Genomic DNA, 26,768 nt, shown 5'->3' on the forward strand with positions numbered 1-26,768 from the left:
TGACTCTCTTTTGCGCCTACTCTTTATAGTGTATGAGTACTGGTTCTCAGAAGCAGGGGCTGTCTCCGTAGCTGCCTGGTCCATAACCAGGTGCTTATTGGCTGTTTTTCCCTTTTTGGATGAAGTTCTCTTTTCTTCATCTCTGGGAATCCCAGCTCTGGGGGGGAAGGAACCAGGCGGAGGCACGGTACCTTTGGCAAATACTTGGTGGATATGAGTCATTTCAAGTCTAATGACCTTCCCATTTGTTATCTGTTTCCATGGTCACTGCTGGGTCTCAGGACTGCTGGGAAACAGCCCTCCTCACTTCGGGAATACTTGTGTCACTCGTGACTTTCTGTTATGCAGGATAAACAAGTACGGGAGATGCTCTGCACACTAGCTGTGAGCCCATTTTTCTCCTCTTCCTGTCATTTCCTCCCAAGACTTCATTGCAAAGCTTACAGGGTTTCTTCTTCTTCTTTTTTTTCTGGTTTCTTCTTTTAAGACCCAGCTCAAACATCGCCTCCTTGGGAAGCCTTCTCAGCCTTCATTAATGTGGAGCCCTCTTTCCTCTGGGCTCTCACAGCACTGTGTTCCCGAGTTACGGTACTTCTCACATGGTGACATAATCATTAGTTTATATATCAGTCGTTTTCACCCTCCTCCCTCTAGACTGTAAGCTTCTTCTGGACTGGTGTGTCTTATGAGAGTATCATCAGAGACTGAGTCCAACACCTCGCTCTCAGCAGGTACTCAGAAAATGGTAACTGAATGAATGAATGAAAAGAGGAAGAAAATTGATCTTTTAATTTGTTGAGCAAAACACAGGTAGAATGACACAATGAGGCACTGACCCAGTAAAGAGAGCAACGGTGCTTTAATGAAACTTCTTTCAAATCTGTGAACATGTTAGCGGTGAAGTAAATGCTTTTATTCTTTCCATAGGACAGATTTCCAAACAACGATCACAGTGTTTAGGTTAATAAGATGCTGGACAGATGAGTAGCCAAAGAATGTTATAAAATAACAAAATCCCTTCAACTGCATTTATCAAATTTACTGAGACATCAAGAGAATATATGTTTATAGTTACATGGCTAAAAACAAGACATTATTACAGTAATCAAGTCCATAAAACTAGAAAAAAAAGCTGTATGATGAAAGGACTTTCATAAGCTAATAAATGAGCATACACGATAGACGGACTAATTTTATATTTGAAGCAGCTTATAGCACCAACACGTTGGCAGGACCACTAGAGGGGTAGACCATTGGACCGAGACATCTGAGAGCAGGAAGGGATCTCAGCCACCATCTACTTCAAGCCCCTGTTTTACAGATGGTGAAATGGAGGCCCAGAGAGATGAAATGACTTATCCAAAGTCACATGACACAGGCACACAGGATTGGCTAGAAAACGACCCAGGACTAAGATCCAGGCCACCCAACTTTAGGTAAGTGCTCTATTTGAATATACATATAATTCTATTTGATTCAATGTACTTGTTTCTATTAACAGATATATACCATAAAAGAAATACAATTCATAACACACTCTCTATTATATTTGTTTTATTGAGAAAGGACTGACATATAATGTAATTCGCTTTTTGGGGCTATATAGATCTTAAATCAAAATTCATAGTAATCACTCAGATGACACTATATTAGTTATAAATTGGTTGAGAAGAAGGCATCTGAAGAGAAAGTTTGGCACATCCTCCACTACCTAAACTAACCTATGCCTCAAAATTACTAAATCATTGGTAAATATATTTTTTTCTGATAGTTTAAAGATTAGTAAAGTACAAAAATAGTCCAAACAGAGAGAAAGCAAATCAGGTTCTTTCTTTAAACGGTTAGGATGGCACTTTTTATTTTAGTAAGGTAAGGAAATATAAAAATCTGATTCTTTTTAGAGAAAAAGTAGTTACCACCTCTTAGCTTGTGAACCACCTGGCATGTAAAATGTTTTCTCTATAGGAAAAAAAAAATGTGTTTCTGTAAAATTCTTTGGAGTCATGAAATTTTGTCTAACGTATCTTGTCATGGTCCTGAGGCCTCACCTGGACAGGTGTGATGAACTAATGAAGATATAAGAATGAAAAGAAAAGAGATCACTGCTAACAGAAGCAGCACTAAAGAGAAAGTATAGTGAACATATTTAAATGGCTTCATCGGTATGAAGCCAAGAAGTTGTATGTATAGATGTGATTAACTGTGCCATGCTGGTGGTAGTTGGAAAAAATAATACACATTGGGCATTTGTCCATTATTATCATAAACCAGCTGCTGCAGAACAGTTGAACTGTGGCTTCGTAAGTAGAACAAAGCCTGATAAATAAAAGTGACATCTGCATATCATATATATGTATACATATATTATATTTTATCACATAGAAGTAAATCAACATTTAACTACAAGTTTTCCCCCTTGGGTCCAGCGTCAAAGGATTTGATTTCACTTTTCTTGAATATGTACTATATCTGGTTAGGAAGTTACATGACAGTTATACTCATGGCCTTATGATATCTGGCCAGCAAAAATAAAATGAAATCTCCGGGGACCTCAAGTCCATTCCTTACCACGACAAGCATCTTAACAAATAGAGAGCAAAACATATTTGTTTTCTGTTAGGTAAAAGAACAGGTTTGAGTACTTTGCTTGCTACCAAAAATGTGCACATAACAGTATAATAAACATAATTTCATGAAAATACTTTGTAACAAGATACATTATAAATATTTAAAGAACGATGTTAAACATCAGAGTGAAAATAAGATTAGTGTTCTGAAACTATCAGAAAAATATACTTATTTAAAAAAAGAATGGCTCCTTAAGTGAAACATTAAATGTAAAGTCGTCTTTTTAGTGTACATTTCAAACTTCACCTTTTGAAAGGGAAAACCTTTATTTCTCCTGAATAGGGGCCTATAATTTACTTGGGAACTGGGCGTATTACAGAATCAAGCGGTAAGATAACAAGAGGTTAAGAGCAGAGGCATGATTTTCAGAGTCTTAAAAAAATGAGGGCAATTCACAATGCTATTCACAAGTCATAGGTGACTTAGAGAAATACTAAATATGCTTTAGCAGTTTGCAGGGCAAGACTGTATAGCACTCGGAAAAACTGTTGTAAGTAATTCCTTCTTGGGGTTGAATCCTTTTTGAGGATACGTTTTTAATCCTTCCTTAGTTATTTTGAATGAACTGAAGATGAATTAAAAATATTACAAGTGTATAGTTTGGGCCCGTAAGTGAGCATGTTATAAAAAGAACCTCTCTTCCTCTTTGATCGAGTTAAAATACACTATGGTCATAGGAGATTCCTTTTGGGATCCCCACTGGACATTCCAAGGATGTGAGGCCTACAGTCACGCCCCGAGGAAAATCAAGGAACCCAATTCCCAGCTGTTGGAACCTTTGGGCCCACATTGCGTACCACTGAATCCAAGCCTCTCTCGGATCGTTCGTGGACAAGGTAGGATGTCACTGACACTGCAGATACTGGCAAAAAGCTTGTGTCTCGATAGCTTTATGCTTTTGTACGTGTCTTTCCCACCATGTTCCCCTACTTGGGGTTGGGAGGTAAGCACTCCCTATGCTGATAGATGGTCTAACAGGAGAAGAAAGAGAAAGGGAAGGCAGAGAGAGCTAACTCACAAACTGTGGCCAAGCATAGCCACTGGTTTTTACACATTCCTGCTTTTCTCTCAGCCAGGCTCCTGTGCACGCTACGCGGTCTCTCTGATTCCCATCATTAGGGTGGAGATGTCAGAGGTGCACACCCCTGATTCAGAGAACGTGAGCCGTGGGGGCACAGCTGCCCCGCGTCCTCCCCAAGGGCCTCCTTCTCTTTTCTAGACTCGGGATCACTGAAGCCCAAAAGGCCCCTTGTGAATGAACACCTCATATTATAAAAGGGCTTGTGGTTGAGTTTTAACATTTTAATTGGCACAGTTCATTGTAGTCTGAGAGGGTCAGCAAGAGATGACTTCATTACTCAATTACACGGAATAAAACCTTTAGGATGTTCTTTACTTTTTATACAGTAACTCTATGAAAAGAAGTTCTTATTCTACCTACACACAGCTGAAGATGAAGGTATGACTTCTGGAGTTGAGGAACTGATGGTAAGGAGAGAGAAATTTTAATAAGGAAATAAGCTTTGATATGTGTATATACAAAGCTATGTATACACACACACACACACACACACACACACACACACACACACACATACACATACATTACACTCCTCACCTGTGTATGCTGTACAGGTTGGCACAACCCTATTACGAATACATTATGACATAAAGGTTAAAGGACTTAAGTGATTCTTGGCATTTTAATCTAGACAGGGGCTTAGGTAATTTAGGTTTTGAAATAACTGGATCAATATATATTTAAAAGTATATAATTGTGTGTTTTAAAAGGCCCAGACTGACTTTCCTTAAGCAGTAACCCAATATGATACCATAGTTACCAAATGGAAAACAAGATTGCTATTCTGTATTAAATCAGGAAAGGGCATTTCAGAGAAAGGACACCTTGGAAAATAAAGACTTCAGAATCTATTATTCCATGTTAAGAGCATTTTAGTTATTAGCAGTGGTTACCAAATAAGCTGAAGGTAATTCTCTTCAAGGAGCTGCTCATAAATTGGTTTTGTTGAAAAGAGGGGAGGCACCATTTCACTCTTCCTCTACAAGATGATGCAAGTTTTTTTATCTTTGAAAGGGTTTTCAGAAGTCGGTATCCCTATCAGCAAAGGGTCACTCCTGGCATGCTCCTCACAGTAGGACATGAGGTCTGCAGACGCCTTTGACACCTGACAAGGTAGACAAGCCAAAGAAAACAGAGAAAGAAAATACTTTATTTACAAACTTTAAAAAAAAAGTGTTGGAATGTTAACCCATTGGGTGGAAGACTGTTGGAGAACAGGATAACCAGAGTCTTAAAGTATCACTCCCCGATGACTTGTTAAAAAGAGAAAAGGTACTTCTACATGGTGACATCTGGCAGATAAGGCCTTCCTTCACCAAGGGATCAAACTGACATCATATATCTCCTAGTGTGAATGAACACTGAGGACACAACACCAGCTAACTAGTTTTCCTGCCAAAACATTCAGCTGGAATCTAATCATCAGCAAACAATTCCATCTAAAGTGAGGACCATTCTGCAAAGGAAGTGGCCTGGATTCTTCAGAAATGAACCGTGTGTTAGATAATATTCTTAGCTGATCCTGAATGTTACAATTGTACTGTGGTTACACAGGAGAATGTTCTTGTACTTGGGAGAGATAGATGGTGAACTATTGAGGGGTGAAAAGTCACGATGTCTGCAAATAACTTTCAAGTACTATAAAGAAAAGATTATATATGTATTTTATGAGTATGTGTGTGTATAGATTAAAAAAGAGAGATAAAGCAAATGTGGCAAAATGCTCACAATGGGTGAGTCTTGGTAAAGAGTACACGGGTGTTTCCAGAGTTGTTACAACTCTTCCATAGATTTGAAATTTCTCAAAATAAAAAAAGTTGGGGGGAGGTGAAGAAAAGTATATGTGAATCAAGGGAAGCGTGTATCTTAGTTTTTATCCAATGCAAAAATCAATTAGGATGTAGAACAGAGTTAATGAACCGAATTATGGGCTTGGAGCCAAAACTCTGAAAGAAGAGAGCCAAATTCTAACAGAGTTTCAAGATTAGATATTGGGCCTGGAGAAACAAAAAGAGCATGGGAAGATGCAGTGCCTTACTCTGGCATGAGTTAGAAGTGGAGAATGGCAGGCCCTGTTCAGAAGGCTGGGTGGGCGAGCCCTCGGAATAATCGGATCAGTGTCCTCAGCTGAACCCTGTCAAATACACACAGGCAGCCTCATGTTTTGAAGACAGGTGACTATCTCCAGGCCCAGAGGAATTTATCAGGTGATTGCTTCAGTTTCTAGGAAACAGCATTACAACATTCCAGGACATTCGCTCATGGCCTAGGCCTCTCTTGGGATTTGGGAGGAAAAGACTTCAAAGTCAGGTGACTTCACAAATGCCTTCCGGTTTCTTCTAGATCTCAGCTAAAGTTGGCAGTACTCACCCTGGTTACAGAACGTGGTCACTACAGTCCACACACATTTAAAAAGCGGCCTGCTCCTAAAAAGGAGACCCCTATTGTTGACTTGGTATGCAAGGCTACCTCAGCTGCACTGATAACATTAGAACACTTAATAAATTCCAGAGGGATGACGAGGTGTTTATAAAGTCCATCCGGAACCTCTGTCCCAACGTAAAACACAGTGATCACAGGACATGACCATGTTCGTTTAGGGAAGGCAGGTCCTCAGGAAATCTTGTCACGGGTGTTAGGTTTTCTGTCTAAATAGAGAGGCTAACTCAGCCACTTTGGCTCCCCAGTGCTTTTGAGATGAGGCCTGGGCGAGGCAGAAATGAAAGTTAAGATTCTGAGACTCAGCTTGCTCTAGGAAAATCCTGGCACCAAGCTGCATTACATAGCATCACCTCTGAAATGTGACCTAGCCTTTGGACCGCAGCGGGAACTGATCAGAAAACACGTCTAAGCCAATCTAAAGCGCATCTTACCTTTATTCTTTCAATGGAGGCTTCTAGTCTTAACTGCTGCACAGTTCTCCTCGCCTGGGTGATGTTGTTGGTGCTTGCTGTTTTGCTTGACATCTTCAGTTGTGGTTTTTACCTGAAATCTGAAAAGCATTTTTTAAAAGGTGAATAATAGTCATCTTAAATTGTTCAAATGTTCGTAATGCTTTGCATTACCTTAGGGGAAAAGGATGCCTTTTCCCAGCCATCACAGCCTCTATGAGGCAGGTACTAAAACATCTCTTGGCAATACGAGCGGTGGCCTAGGGGTCTAAGCTTGTTATCCGTTCGAGCACCTCCGTAGACCTGTGGTCTGCAGAAACCCAGTACTAGTAGTTTAATCCATGCACCCCACATACAGAATAAAGTAGCCCTTTTTCCTAGGATTTTCTAAGGGGAAACAAATCCACATAAACATTTGCAGTGGTTAGGGGGCCTCCAGCAAACGTGAGCATGTGCAGCCAGAGGCTGCGTTACATGTGCAGCTTAATACTACTGCTGTGTACTTTAGTAGAAGATTTGGTTTTATTTCGTTTTGGCTTTTACCCAACTCTTAAACACACGCAAGTCCTGGCAACAGAAAATGGCAAGACAGAGCCGCTGGAGAACTCTGCTCCAAAGGTACATTTTCAGGTGCGATAGGGATTTACAATGGTTGGGAGCAAGGTAGGCAGATAAGGAAGTCTTTGTTCAAGAAAAAGTGGGAACTTTTCTGCTGTCATACTCTCAATGATAAATCCACAGCAAATGTCAAATGGGATACACTGAGCAGCCTAAAGCCTGACATGTTTAATGAAACGATCACGCTCTCCTTGGACCTTTTGGGTCTCATCCTGGCAGCCAGGGCACTTGCTAAGCCTGGACCCACCACATGTTAGGGGCTAACTCTCCTGTGTGGCCTGAGCCCTTGGATTCCAGGCTGCCCTCTCTCTTCCCAGCTACCTGGTGAAAATCAAAGGCCAACTCCTGGACCTTGAGCTTTGACCCATCTGGTTGTCCAATGGCATGTTCTAAGGGGAAGGCTGTAAGTCTGGAGTCCCTGCCATATATGGCTAAGTTCTCTCTTGGTATGGCAGCGACTGGAGGAAAAACGCAGAGCTGGCAGCCCTGGCAGCAGTGTGGCAGTTGTATGACTCATAGGAGCAGGTGGATGGTAGGTGTGCCTCCTCGGTGCTATGCAAAGGCTCAGCAAAGTCTCAGGGCACTGCGGCGCCGGGAGCAAACCCAGGCTGACTCAACTTTCTGGAGGGGCCTCAGCTGCACAGAGCATACCTGCCACAAAGGCGCAGGCCAGACAAGGCTGCACAAAACACCAGCGACCCACAGGCTCCACCATGCCCACCATGTGGGCAACATAGCGCTCCGCCCGAGTCCCACACTTAGAATGGTCCCAATGGCTGAGTTCACAGACTTGCATGGGGCCTGTACACTCTGAGGTCAGAAGCATCTTTGGGCCAAATGCACAAATAAAACTCTGCTTTTACCTGTGTGTAGAATTTTGAAGCCCAGCCTAATTAGCAAGCTTCACATTCCTGGGTTTGGACCCCACCTCTGCCACTTAACTAGCTAGATGGAACCCGGAAGGTTACTTAACCTTCATGAGCCCAAGTTTTCTCATTTGTAATATAAGGATACTATGGTTTTTGAAATTCAATTTGCTGATGCACACGTAGTGTTTAGCATGGGACCAAGGCACTCTCCAAACAGCAGCTGCTATTATATTCACGCTGGGCGAGGGGTGTTGGTGGGGGTGGCGTAGCCAGCACAGCAAATTGGAATTCCCTGTGTATCTGTCTGCCTCCCCTGGTTAATGAGCCTCAAGGGTTTTGACTGACAGGGTCTTGGTGGTCTATGGGCATCAGCCCGTTTTTTTTAGAGCAACCTGGGGCAATTCTGCTACACTGTAGTGTCAGGGCAGAATGGAATGGCCGGTGACAGCCAACAGGATTCCCTCCCATCAAATAAGGAAGCTCGAGCAGTACAGGAACCTGGGAGGAGCAATCATGGGGCCGGGCAGGGTGGCCAAGCTGACCTCGTTTCAATGCACTCCCTGACCAGCGAGCTGCCTCTTCCTCAGCTTCCTCAGGCATCCTGCTCCACCCAGAGCACAAGCCGAGGCTCTCCTGGTGAGTCTGCTCACACCCAGAGGCCCGGCCCAGCTCCTTCCTGTGCTCCCAGGCAGGGGCATCTTCACAGAGCCTTGGAAATGGGACCCAGGCAGTAGGCAATCTCACTGTGGAAAGTACCGTTTCCCCAAAAGTCAGACCTAGCCGGACAATCAGCTCTAATGCATCTTTTGGAGCAAAATTAATATAAGACCCGGTATTATAGTATATATTACATTACATTATAAGACCCAGTCATATATTATAGTAAAATAAGACCCAGTATTATATTATATTACATAAGACCCAGTCTTATAGTAAAGTAAGACCAGGTCTTATATTAATTTTTGCCCCAAAAGACGCATTAGGGCTGATTGTCCGGCGAGGTCTTATTTTCAGGGAAACACGGTATGAAGCCCTGATTCGCAGAACGTTGGTTCCATATTATGTCCCCTGTAGCACCTTAAACTGGGGTTCCCTGCCAGCTGGTGCTGGTTCTGACAGGTCCCCCAGCCTCCAGAATGCGAACCTGACACGGTTTCTGAACAGTCTCTGGTTTCCAGGCTGCACCCTAAGGTATTTCTAAATTCCTTTGCATGAGAGTATCACGACGCGTTTTCTCCTTCTCAACCTCCAGGGCATAAAATTTCCAAGGCCTGAGCAAATTTTCCTGTAACTGCAGAACAGTTCACACATATCAGGACTGGCTCAGTCATTGGTCCCACCCACAGGGCCACAAGCAAAGAGTCCACCGTCTGGCTCTATTTATAAAATGCTTGGGTAGGTTCCTCTAAAATAGGCGAGGAACTTTGCATCCAGTACACGGAAGACTTTCTTACTTAACTGTATTATAGTCACGATTAAAAACAGCTAGAATTGACAATGCACACTTGCCAGCTTAGGGCTTCTTGCAGCTCTCCCCTAGTCTGCTATCTGTGCTCTGACCTGCCCCTTCACAGAGCGCCTCCCCTGTCACCCAGACAGCTTCCTGCTTCCCTCTTCCACTGTGACCCTTTCTCCTCTGCTTCCGGTAGAGTACCAGCCCCTTCTGCCCCGCCAACTTCTCTTAGGCTTCCAACTCAAATACAATTTCTCTTCTCAAAGAATATAATCTCTTACAACATTCTTCCTATGGAGAAATAAGATCAAAATTATACTGCAACTTAAAAAGCCTCTTCGAGGAACTCAGTCTGCTGAGTTGCCTCAGGTCTACGCAAGGAGGGTCACTGCTGTTTGATTCTTGAGCGTTGAGAGGTGTTTACAGGAGCTGGAGGTCCAGCTGAGGATTTCCTCCCAATTTGCAGCTGCTTTGTATCTCAACAGCTGGGCTGGGCTAGAACCAAACAAAAGCTTGGGAGACAAACATCTCCCAACATCTCTGCACCTTCAGAGGGTTTTCTGTGGTCTTCCCTCAATGGCAAGGATGTCTGTCTGTTTGTGTACTAGGTGGATAAAAAGCTTGCTTTATTCTTACTCCAAGAATAGCTTCCAAGGCAAACAATCCCTGTGATTTGTATGGAACCTGACTGCACATGATGCATTCATACGAATTAGTCCATGAAGCTTCCCTATAATCCCAAAAGGTACACTACTATTGCACCCTTGTTTTAGAGATGAGGCAACTGAGGTTAGAAAACTTTGCTCCAAGTTAACCCGCCCAGAAGGGCCAAGGCCTGTGCATGCCCGGGGCAGACCCCTAGTTTGATAAAACTGTGGCTGTCACTTCTGTAGCCTCGCTCCAAAAACTTGCTCCAAATTAAAGCAGCTTGTAAGCCTTTTCATCCTAGAAGCCATGCTTCCCACTGTACCAAGGAAAGGAGGCAGTTCCAATTGCTTTGACTCACACACACTCAGGGCATCACTGAACAGCCCACAGTGTGGTTCGTAAGCAAGGATGACTTTGACTCTCTATGATCTGGAGTTGTGGGGCTTGCTGATTGTTTCAGGCTCGTGCAATACCCCTACTGGTGCAGAAGGCATCTGTCTGTCTAACGTCCTGGGGGACCGGCCTCTTCTCTCCTATGTGCAATCTAAGCGAGAATGTTTTCCCTGCTGCTGCTGCAACTAGGCAAGGCCTGAGGTTAGCTCCCGAACCACCAGTGCTCTATCCCGCCCAGAAGGGCCAAGGCCTGTGCATGCCTGGGGCAGACCCCTAGTTTGATATAACTCTGGCTGTCACTTCTGTAGCCTCGCATATATTTTTACATGTGGCTAACAGATTTGAATAAACATATATCGTATTTAGGTATTCAAGTGATTTGCATTGGTTTTATTGCTGTTGTTCATCTGAATTCTCAGGTTTCTAGAAATTCCTAGGAATAAGAGAACCCATCAGGGAAATATGGGCATTTTAATCTTTGTCTAGAAGGGCCTGAAGCAGGGCGACGGTGGAGATGGAAAGAGTACACTCTGGGAGGAGGGTACCAGGAAGTCCGGGTGTCTGCATCACAAGTCATCATGGCCTGGCCAGTGATGAATCATTCGAGTGAAGCCACTGTTCATGTTTATGAGCAAACACACCCCTCTTGGCTGTAATAAACGAGGAGGCAAAAACAGACAAACAAACAAACAAACACAGGTTTCCACCTACCCTCTGATATTGCCTTCCACTATCAGGATATTACACTAGCGCCTCATCTGTTCCCTCCTCTGTTAAAGGCGGGCCACAATACCTATCTCCTGGGGTTGTAGGGAGGACAGATAAGAGCACCTATCAGTAATGCACCCTGTGCATACAAATGCTTAATAAATGCTGGGCCCCTTGGCTCGTTACCAAGACAAAAACCAGGTATTTGGTGGGGTATGAGACACCAAACATTCAGACAGCAAAAGAAGAATTTCAAGGTAACAGGACCAGGTAGCAACATCTTTCTGATATGGCAGGAAGTGTGGGGCGCGCAGAGCCAGGCCCTTCAGAACCGTTTTTATAGTCTCACGAACACTTAACTATTTTCTACCAGAGCCTGTAGGCTGAATCCCGCCCGCAGATATGTTTGGTTGGGCCACACGCGGGGTCAACACAATAGTATCTGTGTGTGCTTTAACTTTAAATTGATTATCGGCGTTTGAAAAATGGCGACATTTCACTTTAAAAGAAAAAGAAAGAATGATTTCTGGAAAAACCAGAACACTTCACAAAACTGGGCTGGATGTGAGTAGTGGCGGCCCCTGTAACACTTGCTGGCCTACCTACTGGGCCCTTTGTTTGAACTTGTGACATGGACTTTATACTATGTCTTGGATATTCAGTTGCAGGGATGGACTGAAGGATTAGGCCAGGGGACCTGAGCTCACTTCCACCCCTGCCACTTCTTAGCTTTAGGGCCCTGGGCAGGACCTGTCACCTATCTAAGCCTCAATTTTCTCATGGGAAAAAATGGGGATAATAATACTTTTCTACCTGAAAGAACTGTTAAGAGCATCAGATAAAATAAGCATGTGAGCTTAATAAATATAAAGAGTACTTTTGCTGGGCGCTAAATACCTGCACCTTCAGATCTCATGCAAAGTGCTCTAAGCACTTGGCAGGCCCTGAGGGTTGGCGCTGCCCGGGCAGCTGCGGTGCCCTCTTCCTGGTGTGCTTTGCTGAAATGCAGGGACGGAAAGTAAAAAACCACATCTCCTAGTGGTATCGGCTGAATTGTGCAACCCCATTCCTATGCTGAAGTCCTAACCCCCAGCAACTCAGAATGGACTACATTTGGAGACAGGGTCTTTAAGGGGGTGATTAAGTTAGAGCTCATTAGGGTGGATCCAATGTGACTAGTGTCCTCTTAAGAAGAGGGAGTGTAGATACAGATGGGGCCAGAGGAACGACTGTGTGAAGACACAGGGAGAAGACAGCCAGCTATGAGCCAAAGAAGCCTCAGAAGAAACCAACCCTGCTGACACTTTGATCACAGACTTCCAGCTTCCAGAACACCGAGAAAATTAAATTTCTATTGTTCAAGCCACCCAGTCTGTGGTACTTTGTTATGGCAGCCCGAGCCAACTAAGATTCCCAGGTTCTGTAGCAGCTGGGGTTCTGGATGATGGAAGTGAGAAGGCCTGTTTGCTGCTTGGCTTATTTCTGCGGGCAAATAGGGAAGTAGGTCAAGTAGAAGTGGTGGCATCTGGGTCCAGTCACTAACGATATGGTGCTAAGAACTTTTGTGGCTGCAGCAGCCTCCCCACCCTTCACTTCCTGCCTGGCCCTGGGGGCCAGTTCTGCAGTATGTGTAGAAGTGGGTCCTGAGGGCTCCATCAGGAGCCTGTACCTCCAGCCTTTCCATTGATTATGTAAGCACCCCATCCCCTGTATTAAAGCCCATGCTGCTAATGTTGCCAAGAGTGCTTTCTGTTTGCTGTAACTGAATCCTGACACAATTGTTAATGTGCTGTTTTGTAATCTGTAAATAACTTACAAAGATCAGCTGTGATTTCTATTATTATCATGTCATCACTGCTGAACACTCCAAACTCCAAGACTTGAAAGGAGGGAGAGGTAAGCCTTAAAATTCTTTTTCTTCTTCTCCCCAACCAGAGCTCACAGGCCCTGAGGCCAAGGGTAGTTGAACCTGTGATCAGCTGCCTGTCCTGCCCTGCTCCCCACCGGTTCTGAGAGCAAAGAGCAAAAAGAACAAGATGCTGGACTATGGGGGAGGAAAATGAGCGAGAGATGAGGAAAAGCTGCATGGAGCAGTGGAAAACATGATTTGGGATGGGAAACGGATAGTGACCGGAGCTCTTCCAAGAGAAGTTTAAGGTGCCCAGAATCAGCAGAATGAACAATGAGAACAGCTCTCTCTTTCTCTCAGGACCTCAACAGAGCTCATCCTCTAAAAGTAGCGTGCTTTTATACCCGCAAACCTTTTTGAGGTCCTTATCTGGTATCTCTGATTAGTTGATTTTACCTGCTATCCAGGGCACATGTCTCTGAATAATAATGATGATGATGATGATGATGATGACGTTGGTATGATAAAATTGGATAACTACCACTATTTATTGAGTACTTAGTATGTGCCAGGTAAATAAATGCCAGGAATCATTTCACTTAATCCTCTTAGAGATGAATTCTTTTATCACTTCTGTTTTGACAGACGAAGCACAGAGCGGTCAAAAAAGTCTTGCCGAAGATTACACTGATTTTCGTCGCAGATCTGGGTCTCAGGGCTACCTGACTCCCAAGGCCATTCTCTTCATGGCCGTGCTATACTGCTTGCCTCTGAACATCAAGGGTACAAGGAAGGAATTGGGAGAAAGCTGGGGCAAGTGTGAGCCAGAAGCTCTGGACACAAGAAGACATGGGCTCTGTTCAGGGCCTGTTGCGCCTTCAGATTGGTGGTCTCCATAACGACGACAGTATGAAATGGGGACTTAAGTGGCCTTGGGAGAAGTCCTAAGCAAAGCAGAATTGGCTGCTCTTATTTGAAAGGAGAGCTGCCCCAGATTCCAGGTGAGACTGTTGCTAAAGAACAGGATGATCCCATCATCCTCCCAGGCCCTAGTGAACTTGGCAGAGAACCATGAGAATGAGCCAATCCTGGGTAATAAATCCAGAGGAAAGAGTTGCAGAGCCTGAGCAGCAGGTTCCTAACTTCATGGTGTATCTAGAACACTTGGGGCACTTGTTAAAAAAAAAAAATCTGATTCAGTAGGTCTGTGGCAAGGCCCAAGAATCCGTATTTAAAAGCTTCCTAGGTGATTCTGACAATAGGTCCTCGTGAGAAACACTAATAATGATTATCAGAGTCTCTGCTTCTTGGTTCTACCCATGTTTATTTCTGCCTGGATATTAGAACACATCAATTTAAAAGAATGCTCCTTCCTATCTATGCTTACCTTTTCAAAGCTCTGAATAAGCTGGAAAATTCTACTTCCTTCTAATGACCTTAACCTACAAGATTAAGATTCCTTCAGTTTGAATGGCTCTTATCATTTAATGTGATTCTTGGCCACAAAAGTCTAAGTTTGTTTTCTTAACAGCCACTTCCTTCTGGAAAGCATCTCCTCCCTGGCTTCAGGGATGCTCAACTCTGCAGTCCTCGCCTGTGCAATGATATTCCTTCCTACAGCTCTTGTTTCTTCTTCTGACTTGGTTTTCTCAGGGGCTCAGTCCTGGAGGGCTGGTGTAGCAGAGTGAACAAGGGCTTTTACCGTCAGATTAAGTTCAAATCCTGGCTCATCGCTTACTACCCCAAGCGGCTTCAGTTCTCTGATCTTCAGTTTCCTCATCTACACAATGGGGAGGGATAATAATAGTACCTACCTCATAGGGTTGTTTACAGGAGGAAATGAGAGGACATACGTAAATTATTCAGCACCTGCCTACCCACACTGGTCCTCAGTTAGGGCAGATCATGGTTTCCCCTCATGACTTCAGCTATGGCCAATGCACTTTGCATCCAGCGCTGACCCTGTACCTTAATTCCAATGTCTAAATGAAAGCCTATTTGAATTGACGCTCAAATGGTGCACAGGTGCTTCAAACATAACATGCGTACACCCAATGAAACAGTGCTGCCTGCCCCCAACCTTTCTGATGTCCCTTTCTCAGTGAGTGATACCACCATTGTCCGTCCTGGTCACTGAGGACTCCTTTTGCCTCAGCCTTCCTTCTCTTTCCTAAGAACAAGCGCTGTTCAAAAGAAATGTGAACTACAATGGGATTTTAAATTTTCTAGTGGCCCCATTAAAAAGAAAAAAGAAAAAAAGTGAAACTGATTTGGATTTGGATTAGCCACATTTCAAGTGCTCAATAGTCATCGATAGTGGCTGCCTCACTGGATGGTGCAAACTTAGGCCTTGGCTCTTTCCAAATTCTCTTGATTGCTACTTTGACAGTGCCCTGTTTTTATTACCCCCCCATTCTTCTGGCTTCTATTTTACCCGTCTTGGCTCCCAGCACCTCACGTTAGGGCGACTGCATCAGCCTCGCAATAGGACTCATGCCCCTGATCTTTCTCCCACCTAATCTATCATTACCACTATGCTCAGATATAGTACCACTTTCAGCCTATTTGCCCCTCTGTCTCTAAAAAGCATTCCCCAGTAGCCCAAGGAAAATTCTAAAGGGCTCGGCTTTATAGTCAAGATCTTCTCTAATATCTCTGCCACCATAATAGAAATCCTACTCATACAAGCAGCTGTTGCTACATAGAGCTGACTATATGCCAGACACCAGATTATATGCCGATTGCTGTCAAGACGTTATCCTCACGACCCTGTGAGGTAGGTTCTATTTTTCATCCCCATTTTACAAATGAAGAAGCTGAGGCACAGAGAAGTTAAGTATGTGCCTAGTGTCGAAGAGTTAGCAGGCTGTTTGGCTGGGATTTGAGCCCAAGTAGTCTGATTCCAGAGACCTGGCCCGAAACCTCTATTGCTATATATACTGCTGTAGTGTCAGGGGGCTGTCACCCCCTTCCCTGGCTTTGTGGGCTGTGTTTGCAAGTCTTACCTACAAGTCTGCACCCAAGTTTAAATTTTCTCTTTCAGGCCCTAGTTCACATTTTCACCTCTTCCAGGAAGGTCTCCCTAACTACTTTTGCTTACAGTGATTAATTTCTTTTATGAATTCCTGATATATGCTTAAAGCTCAGAGGTTCAAGGATCCCTAAGGGGCTGCTGGCCCATGCATGGGAAGGGCAGGCAGGAGGGAGTTGTGCATGAATCCCCTAAAATTGTATGCAAAATTCAGCGTGGGTGCCTATGTTTATTCTTTCTGAATTGAGGATTTATAGCTATCATCAAGCTCTCAAAAGGGTCCGCAATACCACCATTTATTTTGGTGCTTAATTCTGTGTTACTTAACGCTTATTGTTAGGTAACTGACTTTGTATTATCTTCCCAGTAAACTGTGGGAAGTTTAGCTCAATGACAATAGCATAGCAGCTGCATTTATTCATTACTTACTATATGCCAGGTACTATATCAAATACCCTTTTCAGATATTAGTTCATTTAATATTATCTGCAACCATAGAGGTCAGATTTATCATACCTATTGAAACTGAAGCTCAGGAAGGTTAAATAATTTGCACAAGATCAGACAGCTAGTAAGTGGTAGCAACAGGATTTGAACCCAGATCTCTCTTATTTCAAAGCCATGCCCTTACCTAGGCCAGTGAGTTATTCCGTGCCATTGTCTCTCTCTCTCTCTCTCTCTCTCTCTCTCTCTGATTGACTAACGTAGAGAATGGGGCCTCCATAAACACTTGGGTTAGATTAGGACACAGTGATGTAGCAACCAACACATCAGCCAGCTTGAACCTCTCACCCTGGGGTGTTTCTGTGCCTGGTGTTTGTTTTCTTAGAAACAGGATACACCCTGGGGCTCCTTCCCACAGGTATCCCTCAAACACTGAGTGTTCCAAGCCAAAGGTTACCCACCTGCTGGGTTCCCTATACAGCCCGGAGAAGCCAGGGTGGAGGCCCTGGGACTCCCATGACCTTGATTAGGACCAGTTGCTGGCGCTGTGAACTTTCACCTCCAGCATGGGCTGGCCATGTGTGTGGAATCTAGATTCCAGGAGCAATGCTGCTTTGCACCCGCATACTGTGCCCCAAATAGGTTTTCAGCCAGGTGATGGTGGGCCCACCTGGGAGGAGCAGCTCTCTGATGGTGACCTGCAGAGGTGCAGGAGATAACTCCTGTGCGGTATGCAGGGCCAGGACCCCGCCATGCAGAGGCATGTGTTTACAGCCAACACTGAGAAGGACCTTTACAAACAAGTTTTACTCTCTACCTAGCATAGCAACACTGGCTGAGAAATGATTTGCTCATATCTGCATAGCTGTTTTAGGATTAGCTGGATGTCTCCTTTGTTTATTCATGAATGAAAAAATAAATGAATGGGTAAATTCAACAACTTATTTACTATTGAAAATAAAAGCTAATACTTACAGAGTGTTTTTTCTGTGCCAGGCACTGTGTTAAGGGCTTTCTGGAAAGTGATTTTATGTACTCTTCACGACATCCCTGAATAAGAATGTACTATTATTTCATTTACTAGTTTTCAAATTTTAAAAGAATATATGCATATGGTAAAAATTTTAAATAGCCCCAAAGGGTACAAATACTAGTCGTCCTTCTACCCTAGACGACCCAAGGGGATCATTGTTATCGGTTTTCCATATTTCTTTCTGAAGACATGCCATGAATATGCAAGCACGATTATTCATATATATCTGTCTTACACAATATAAACGAGACCATGTTATATGTATTGCGCTGTATCCTGTTTTTTATTTGAATTAAGATTCTATTCTGGAGATCATGGTGAAGGTGGTATTATCAATCATTTTCCAAATGAGGCAGCCAAAGCTCTCAAGGACACCGAGTGAGTCATGAGTAAGCGCTGGGGCTGAAACCAGCCCAGGTGCTTATAGCCATTATTGCACATTGCACCCTCCTGTATTTCCGTATTAGGAGAGGAAGTGGGAATGATCAGAGAAGCAGAAGACTAAATTCCTGCCCTCAAAGGGTTCATTGTTTCTGGGGACAAACCATGCTACATGGGATGAGAGAATGATTTCCAAATGATATAAGAACAAGTGCAACATACAGTTCCACTGTACCCCGAGGTGCTAAGCATTTGTAAGGGACAGAGCAACTCTGTCACAAAAGCTAGGGGAAGAGAGGGAGTTTGGGAGGAAGGGCAAAAGTCAGTGCTATGGAGATTATGTTTAGTTAAAAATATATTTTACCCAGAAAACATATTGGAAGAATATACTCCAAAATGTAGCTATTGCTGGGTTGTGAGAATTTTAGGGGATTTATGATGTTGTTTTTATGCATTCCAACAGTTTGTAAGTTTTTATTTTCACTTAGTCCTCAAAATGATACTGTGAGGTTCTTACTATTGTTTTCTCCAATTTAGGATGAAAAGAACTGAGGAAAGCAAACACTTAGACAGTAATAGCCAAGGTCAGAGTGAAGGTTGAGTGGAGGAGCCAGCACTGTGATCCCGGCAGCCTGGCTCCAGAGTCTGTGCTCTTAACCACATGTGATACTTTTATGATTTAAAAAAAACACCAAAAAAAAAAATCCCAGTGATTGTTATTCACAAAACCAGGAGGAAGGGCAGTTATTAGTCACTTTACAGGGGTAAAGGAAGGAGAGAACAAGCATAGTTCATGGGACTGGTAATTAGGGCATTACTGGGGACCTCTGAGCTAGTGGCTTCCACGGTGTGAAGGGAATGAAAACCAAATGATAAGAGGCTGAAGAGCAAATTATTACTTCAGGAACTTAGGCGGTGAGTGTAGGTGAGTGAAGACAAGGAATTGGATGGAAACTTTTATGAGGAGGATTGTTTTAAGAGATGGTTGCCATGTGAGCATTTTCAAAAGCAGAGGAGGAGTGTTGAGCAACTAGGGAGAGAGTGAAGGTGCTAAAAGGAGAGGTACACTGAGAGAGAGAGCCCCAGATCCTGGGCTCAGGACTGAGCGTGGAAATGACGGGCTGAGAAAACGACACTTGAAAGATACAGAGGCGGAAAAGCAGGGGAGCAATGTGCCCAGAAGCTCAGGCTGAAAGTCTAATAGGTGGTGGTGGTGGGGGGCAGGGAGGGTGGCGGCGGCGGACATGGAAACCAGCTACCAAATGCACGCGACACTACGGGCAAACCTCTCAGACATCCCACCGAGCAAAGGAACCCAGTCACAAAAGAGCACATGCTGTCTAATTCCATTTATATTAAGTTCAAGATAAAATGAATCTATGGTGACAGAGACTAGAAGCGTGGAGAGAGTGGGTGAGGAGACAGACGAGGCAAGATTGGCCATGAGTTAGTTGCTAATTGTTGAAATCGGGTGACAGGTACATGGGATGCCTTCCACTTTTGTATGTATATGTTTGAAGATTTCAAGAATAAAACGTCAGAAATAAAATTCTACGATCCTGAACTTCATAACCTATAACATGGTAATTATTAACACTATAAGATGAACTCTGTCATTATAGAATGGAAGGTACGTTAATTATTATCTACCATTTCCTCCTCCAGATCATGATCGAGCAAGTGTATCCAGTGTCGACAGTGCAGAGGAAGTAACCACCTTTTGAGGAGGCACACCTGGGGCTAAAACACCCGTGATCTGAGCCCTCTGCTGTATTATACAGCACTTGGGTCCTGAGTTACATGCCAAAGTTTAACTTGCCAGGAAGCATCTCTCCTTGCATTCAAACCTTCCCCCCAAAAGGCCCAACACTGTGGTCCAGATACCCAGGGCTTGTACAGGCCAAAAGATTATAAGATAGCATACTTAATTTTTCCTTCATCCTTCATCTCACCTTCTCCATAAACTATAGCAAGGACCATGCACTTCTCCTTTCAAACATGTCCAGACTTGGTAACTGCTTGGAGGAAAAGCAAAGTCTATGGAATTCCTGGGATGACCAGCAAAATGAACATGATATGCAGGCCCCCACGGTTAAACTCCTTGTTGTTTTGAGCCTCGCAGTACCTAAAAGTTTATACATCTTCAAAGGGAAAGTACTGAAGATACAAGGAATCCCAAGTTAGCTTTTTGTAGTTCTAACTCATTCTCTATGTAAATTGATTAGAATTCTCCATCTAAAAGCGAACTCATTGACTAACTCCTTTCTTAAAATAAAATTTACTTCAGGGAAAACATGGAATAGGAAACCAAGCCACCACACCTAAGGTCCACACCTTATCAGCAACATCAGTGCAGTTTAAATAATTTGGCACCCAAAAGGCACACTTCCACTTCAGCTCGCTGAGTTTTGTAAATTTTCAGAATGTCTCCAGTTCATTGTAAAGAGTGCTATAAAAGTCCCCAGAAAGATGAATTCATTCAAATTCATTAACATTTTTCTTTAAATGAGATAACAGAAACTTTGAGAAGGAGGGTTGAGTCAAACAAAACAAATCTTTGACAGAACATCACTTAAAACAACTGGAAAGATGACACCAATTTAAATACACAGCATGTTTCCACCAACAACTCCATTGCTAAGTTTTCTTCCCTTAAATTCAACAATTTCACAAAACAAGATCATCAAATGGAATGCAGTGGTAAAGATTTCTGCCTGAAAGCCCCGAAAAAGAATTTCTATGGCTACTCTCAGCCCCAGGTTTTCTGGGCCAGAACTATTTCAAATATTCTGCTTCTCTTGGTGCACTAATAACTTATCAGACCACGAGTCACAAGAGTTGGCTTTAAAACTATGGTCATCATACTTCTCTCACAAATGCTGACATCTTCACCCATCAATCTTTAAGTCTAATCCTCTGTCTGTTGGTGGGCCCCTTGAAACTAAGCACCCCATATTACATAGTTATTTACCTCTTCCATATACAATACACAAAGAATAAATACTGATTTGATATGTATGTGTCACATAGATGACCTTGGCAGGAAGCAACAGCTTTTCTTTTTTTTTTTTTCCTCTTTACAATTTAGGTAAGAGAAGGGACACTATATTCCTGGGGCTAGACACAGAATAGGAACTCCATAGAAATTTTATCTGATGAAATGATGACACAGGGATCTGTGGGAGTATTTTAGGTGAATGATGGTAAGGGTCTGAACCCAACATGTGAAAACCAGAATTTATGAAACAAATGGGGATCATATCACATTACAAAAAGATTACTTCAAAAATACATTCCTAGATGCACTGTCTATTAGTCAAAGAGGTTAAGTCAGAGAACCTCATTGTTTAGTTCTGATTCTGATTAAATACCAATTAGAAACCATAATAAACATCTCTAAGTTATAACATTTTGCACAATTCCTTCTTGCGTCTTGAGCAAAGTTCTACTTGAGTTTCCAAAGTATAATACTAGTGCCTATATTTTTCTCATTCCTGTACTTATGAAAGGGAGTGTGATACAGGCTTTTAGGCTACCTGCTACCCTTGGTTTCAAAAGTAGCTCCTTATCTGGCCTGTCTCCCGTGGCACTTTTCCCCGTGTAGTAAGGACAGATATAGGAAAGTCCAATTCTGACGCTGCAAACTCTGGAAAGAAGGAAGTATTCCCAGATGTCTCCATTGCTTAAATCTGCTTGTGCAGGTCAGGTACTTCAGTGGAGGGAAAGGGCTGTGTCCCAAGGATAATCATCTTATGAGTGGCATTCGGCATAACGTACTTTCAAGCAAATCCTAATAGCTAAGACAACAATATTAGTGCCTTTTATTTATCCATGGATTTAACTGTAAAGTTAATTAAGCTTTTATAACACTTAACGAGTCTGGGGATTAAAATCCTGGGAGAGACCACAGGAGATCAGCATTTAGTTGTCTGTGACCAAATATGAGTTTCAGAAGGTTGAGCTGATCCTACCAAAAGTTTGTCCTTGAGATATTTTCAGAAGTGCATGAGATTCTTTGGAACACTTTTATGTACGATATAAGTCAAAATAAATGACACATTTATATTACATGTAGTAAGTATGAGATTGATTTTAGTAGACTAAGTAAATACATGCATACGAGTCTTATAAATAGCCATTATCTGTCAGTGTCAACATTGATAAATGAACAGAACCAAAGATCACATATTGCTGGATGCTTGTGCCTTCATTTATAAATGAAAACCATCCCCAGCTAAATTCTGGGGAAACATACCTACGTGTCACATGTAGATGCTGCCACATAATTTTTTGTCACTTCTGCCTTTGTCCAATGTAGAAATCTGATATTCTATTTCTAATGTGTTAAGTCTGCTTAAATAATAATGCCATCAAAAGATATGAAGTGCTTTCTCATATACCATCTCTATTAGGCGGGGTACTAATTAACTTCATTTTGATTTCTACTTAGGGACTTGTGAACCTCTTAAATTTAGCATGCACATTCATGTGATCAATAAGTAAGGTATTTTTGCAGATAACTGAAAAAATATCAGAATCCTTTTGTCTCATGAGACTTCTTCCTAGTAGCCTATGGTGCTTCCCTTCTTAATATTTAGTGCATTTTTCACTTTTCATACTTAGTGTAATTCCACAGGCTTCTTAAACAGAAGGAAAGTACTGGTGTTTCCTCTCTTAAATAGAACCCACTTAATGACATTTTCTTAGAAGCTGATTATACCTGCACTTACCAGGTATGGAGAATGAAAGATAGAAACTACAAAGCGACTAGCAGTTGAATTCTCGATAGGGCAGCCTTTCAGAACCACCTGGGTGGCACTTTCAATGCACGCAGGTCCAAACATCCAGAATCCGAATGTCAGGGGTCAGTCCTGGGAAAAGTGCATTCTGGAAAAGCTCTAGGTGTTTTGGACATGCACTCCGGGGAAAGAGCCACAGGACCCGAATACATCAGGACTGTTCGGCCACAACACCCGGGTCTCCCTGACGGTTCTGCCTGGAGGAAGCTGCTGGTCCTGGGCAAGTCACCTCCCCTTTCTGGGCTTCAGCTTACTCGTCCTTAACAAAGGAGAATAGTCTTAGAGGTGCTCTGTGCCTCTTCTTTGCTTCTCTCTGAACGGTCCTCTCTTTCCTGCTCTTCCGAACTCCTCAGCTCATTGGTTTAAGCTCTTAATAGTTACATACTGTCATAATGATCAAGGCAGGGGCTGTCACTAAAATAAATCATGTAGGTGACACACAAAGCTGCATCTAGTGCCCTATTATGCACACGGAGGGAGGAGGGTCAGCACAGAGCTCCTTCTGAAGCCCCACAAGACTTTACAACTGGGGACCAGCCCCCAAAATTTCCTTACCAAGTGGGTTCTAAAGCAAGCAAGTATACAGGAGAGAAAATAGTGTTTCTGGTTGTTTAAAAATAAAGCCAGGCCCACAAATACTGGAAGCTCTCTTTTAGCCAGAATGTTCTGGGAAAGGGTATTAGAGCCAATTGAAATTTCTGGTTGAGATACCATGTGCAAGGGCACACTTTTGCCAGCTTTCAAAGATAACAGCAGAGTACATGTATAACCCTGAACCTAACTGATGGTTAAGAAAGCACTTCCATGAAATGTCATGATTCCAGATAAAGCTGAAGAACTCTGAACAAATCCATTTTTTTTGGCACTGACAGTGCCAAGCGGTTCCACCCTCCTGACTGACTGTCCTTGCTATCTGTACCCTGCACCCACAGCCCCCTGGGCACGTCTTCATGTCTCTATCTGTCCTGCTCCATCTCCTGGGCTGACACCGTTCCCTCTCCGAGTGCTCTAAGCTCAGGTCAGCAGTCCTTGAAGATTTTGCCCAAGCACCTGTTTTGCCTCTCTCTGTCCTCCTTTTCACCCACCAACAAGGGTTCGCAGAGGACTTTTACACTTCTACCTAGCCCCAGACTTGTCTGCGGGCCCCTCATCCAGACATCTTGCCCACTCCTCAAACTCAACAATAGTTAGACTCCCCCTTTTCCACACAGGAGGCCCTTCTCTGCAGTTGGCTTCTCAGGCTCTCTGCCAACAACTTTTATCATAGTAGTTTTAGACTTGAAACTTTAGTTCTGTTTCTGAGACCACCTGTTTGTTCCCTGACATCCAAAGAGGTTGTGACCAGTCCTACAGGTTCTGTTTTCCTATCCAAACCGTCCTCCCTGGTGTCCCTGCCATCAACCTTTTGGTCAGGCCCTCCTTTGACATGTGCATGGAAATGACAGCAACGGCCTTCATTTTCTTGATTTCCCTGTGCTCTCCCCCAGTGGCTGTCAACCTGTCAGACTGCTGGCCATGGACCAATAATCCTAGATAATGGCAAAAGCTCACTAAACAGATATGAGCACACCTGTTCTACTGGAGAGTGGTTGGGAATGAGGAACCTGGAGCACTACCACTAACCCAGGCTTCCCTTCTCTCTCCCTTGTGGCAGCCCCTAAGGGGACAATGCAGATTCCCACGGCTCCTGAAAACACAGCTTGAAACGACTGCTCTGAGCCATCACAGATGCCACAGCCAGAGGCATCTTCCTAAAAGTCATTTCTAATCAGATGCTGCCCTCAAAAATCATCGATTGGTTGGTGGGAATGTGAATGATGGTGGTATTCACTTAGGCCAAATATACTGCCATTCAAGTCCTACGTAGGCACCCAACAGAAATGTGTACACACGTTTACCAAAGGACATGCATTACAATGTTCAGAGCAGCGCCAGTCATAGGAGCCCCAAATGGAAACTGCCCAAATGACCCAAACAGGAGAACAGTAACTCACTCAATGGAATACGCTACAGCAATGACAATGAACAAGCCTCAAATACAGGCAGCAGTATGGATGAATCTCACAAACATATGGCTGAGTGAAAGAAGCCAGACACTAAAGACTGAAAAGGAGGCTATACTGCAGGAGATCATTAAGTACAAAAATAGTTTAAACTAATCTACACCGTCAGACGTCAGGCTAGTGGTTACTTTTGAAGGGGAAGGTAACCAAGGGGACACACAGGGCTTTTCCCAGCGCTGGCTACATGTGTGTTTTCAGTTTGTGGGGGGAAAGAAAAATCATTATACTTGATTTGGGTAAGTTGCTATATGATATTATACTTCAATACAAAGTTACAAAAACAAAGCTGCTCCCAATTAAAGGCAATTCTCACCGTAGCTCAGAAGCCATTTACAAGATGGCTGTAACCTACCTTTCTGGTCTTCTCTCAACTTTTGTTGTTGTTGTTATTTTGGGGGGTTCTTTATCCCTAAAGGGTCCTGGTATCCTCTGTGAGACGCTGTAAAATGCTGTGGGTATGTACATTTTCTGGGGAGAGGGGTTATAGCATTAATCAAACGAGCCCCACAGCTCAAAAGGGGTAAAGAAAACTTGTCCTACTTGCAGTAACTCCAGTAACTCAAATGGTTCCTAGCATTGAAACTCTGACTTGTTCTATTATTTTCCCTCAGAAAGCTCTGGCTGCTCCCAACTCCCCCTGGTGAGATTCCACCAGTCAGGTTATCTCTTCCACCATGTCTCTGCCATCCTCCAGCCAGAAACTACGCCCTCTTTCCCTTCCACAACCACTTACCAGGGTTGGCTCTGATTCTTTGGTAAGCACTGAGCATGAACCAATAAACAAACCCTCAAGGAGCTTTCAGTCTAGTAGAGGGAAAACAGATAGATGCATTTACAAATAACTTTAAGCAGAAAAGAAGCACCAAAAGACAGAGGGTCAGCCCAAGGGGAGTTCAGAAGAGGGAGGGATTCCTTCCGGCTAGGAGCAATCTGGGCAGGCTTCATGGAGGAGGTGGCAATGCACTGCAGGATTTGTAGCTGAGATGGGAGGGCATTCTAAGTGGAGGGGGCAAAGGCTAGAGCTGTGAAAGCCCTGCTGCTGTGCAGGGACAGACAGGTAGTTAGGTTTGCCCAGAACAGAGACATCATGAAGAAGAGCTAGAAGGGGTGTGGGTTGGCATCAATGTTAGTTGCCAGGCTCAGAAGTTTGAATTTCATGTGGTAAGCAACTGAGAGGCACTGAAAAATTTTAAGCAGGAAATGATGATCAGACATGTGCCTCCTTGGAATGTCAGACGGATGGACATGATCTATTCCTACTCTGTTCTCTGCCTCCATGGCACTAATTGCCTCGTGCTTTGTAATGTGGTTATCTATGTACTTATCTTTCTGTGCTCCTCACCCCCACTGCACTTAATCTGAGGAACGACAAAACACGGTTTTAGTACTAGCATACTGTCTTGCACACGGTGGAACTCAATAAATATTTACTTAACAAATGAATGTTCAATGTCTCCTTTAAATGGGTTTTGAATGAAAAGAAAGAGACTGGGGAGGTGGGGAAGAAAAAAAATATAAATGAGCTTATTAACAAGTTCAGGTGCGCCATTCAACCTTAAGACTATATACTGAATAACTAACATCCAGAGGGGAAAAAAAAACAAAAAAAACTACAATCACAAAGAAGAACTAGGTTGAAAGTTACTTAAGGCTCTGTTACAGGAAGTATGTGAGTAGGGGTGCCCAGGCTATGTCCTTCAGTGAACACTATCAGTTCCAGGGGTGCCCTCAGAATGAAGGGACTGTTACATCATCAGAGTCTGGTTACATGCTTCTTAGTACCTAGAACACGGAACAGCCTCATCCTGGACTCTGTTTCTTGACTTCTGGTGAGATCTGGGAAGATGGGGAAAAGAGACTGTTTTACCTTTTAGGCCTT

General features: G+C 43.4%; 1 protein-coding gene across 7 annotated transcripts in view; it reads right to left on the reverse strand.

Moving 5' to 3' along the window:
• Positions 1-840: 840 nt before the first annotated feature.
• Positions 841-26,768, reverse strand: part of GNG12 (G protein subunit gamma 12) — a 108,413-nt gene continuing 82,485 nt past the window's right edge. For 5 of the 7 annotated variants that reach the window (XM_074334923.1, XM_074334924.1, XM_074334925.1 and 2 more), the window contains exons 3-4: positions 6,583-6,701; positions 841-4,814 (exon numbers count right to left, since the gene is read on the reverse strand). In XM_074334923.1, coding sequence (XP_074191024.1) covers positions 4,689-4,814; positions 6,583-6,675 — 219 coding nt within the window. In that variant the 5' untranslated portion in view covers positions 6,676-6,701 and the 3' untranslated portion in view covers positions 841-4,688. Of the gene's footprint in view, positions 4,815-6,582; positions 6,702-17,588; positions 17,664-26,768 lie in introns of all 7 variants that reach the window. The other 2 variants (XM_074334929.1, XM_074334928.1) reach the window with 1 other exon arrangement.

Source organism: Rhinolophus sinicus, linkage group LG06, assembly GCF_036562045.2.
Source record: "Rhinolophus sinicus isolate RSC01 linkage group LG06, ASM3656204v1, whole genome shotgun sequence".
NCBI lineage: Eukaryota > Metazoa > Chordata > Mammalia > Chiroptera > Rhinolophidae > Rhinolophus > Rhinolophus sinicus.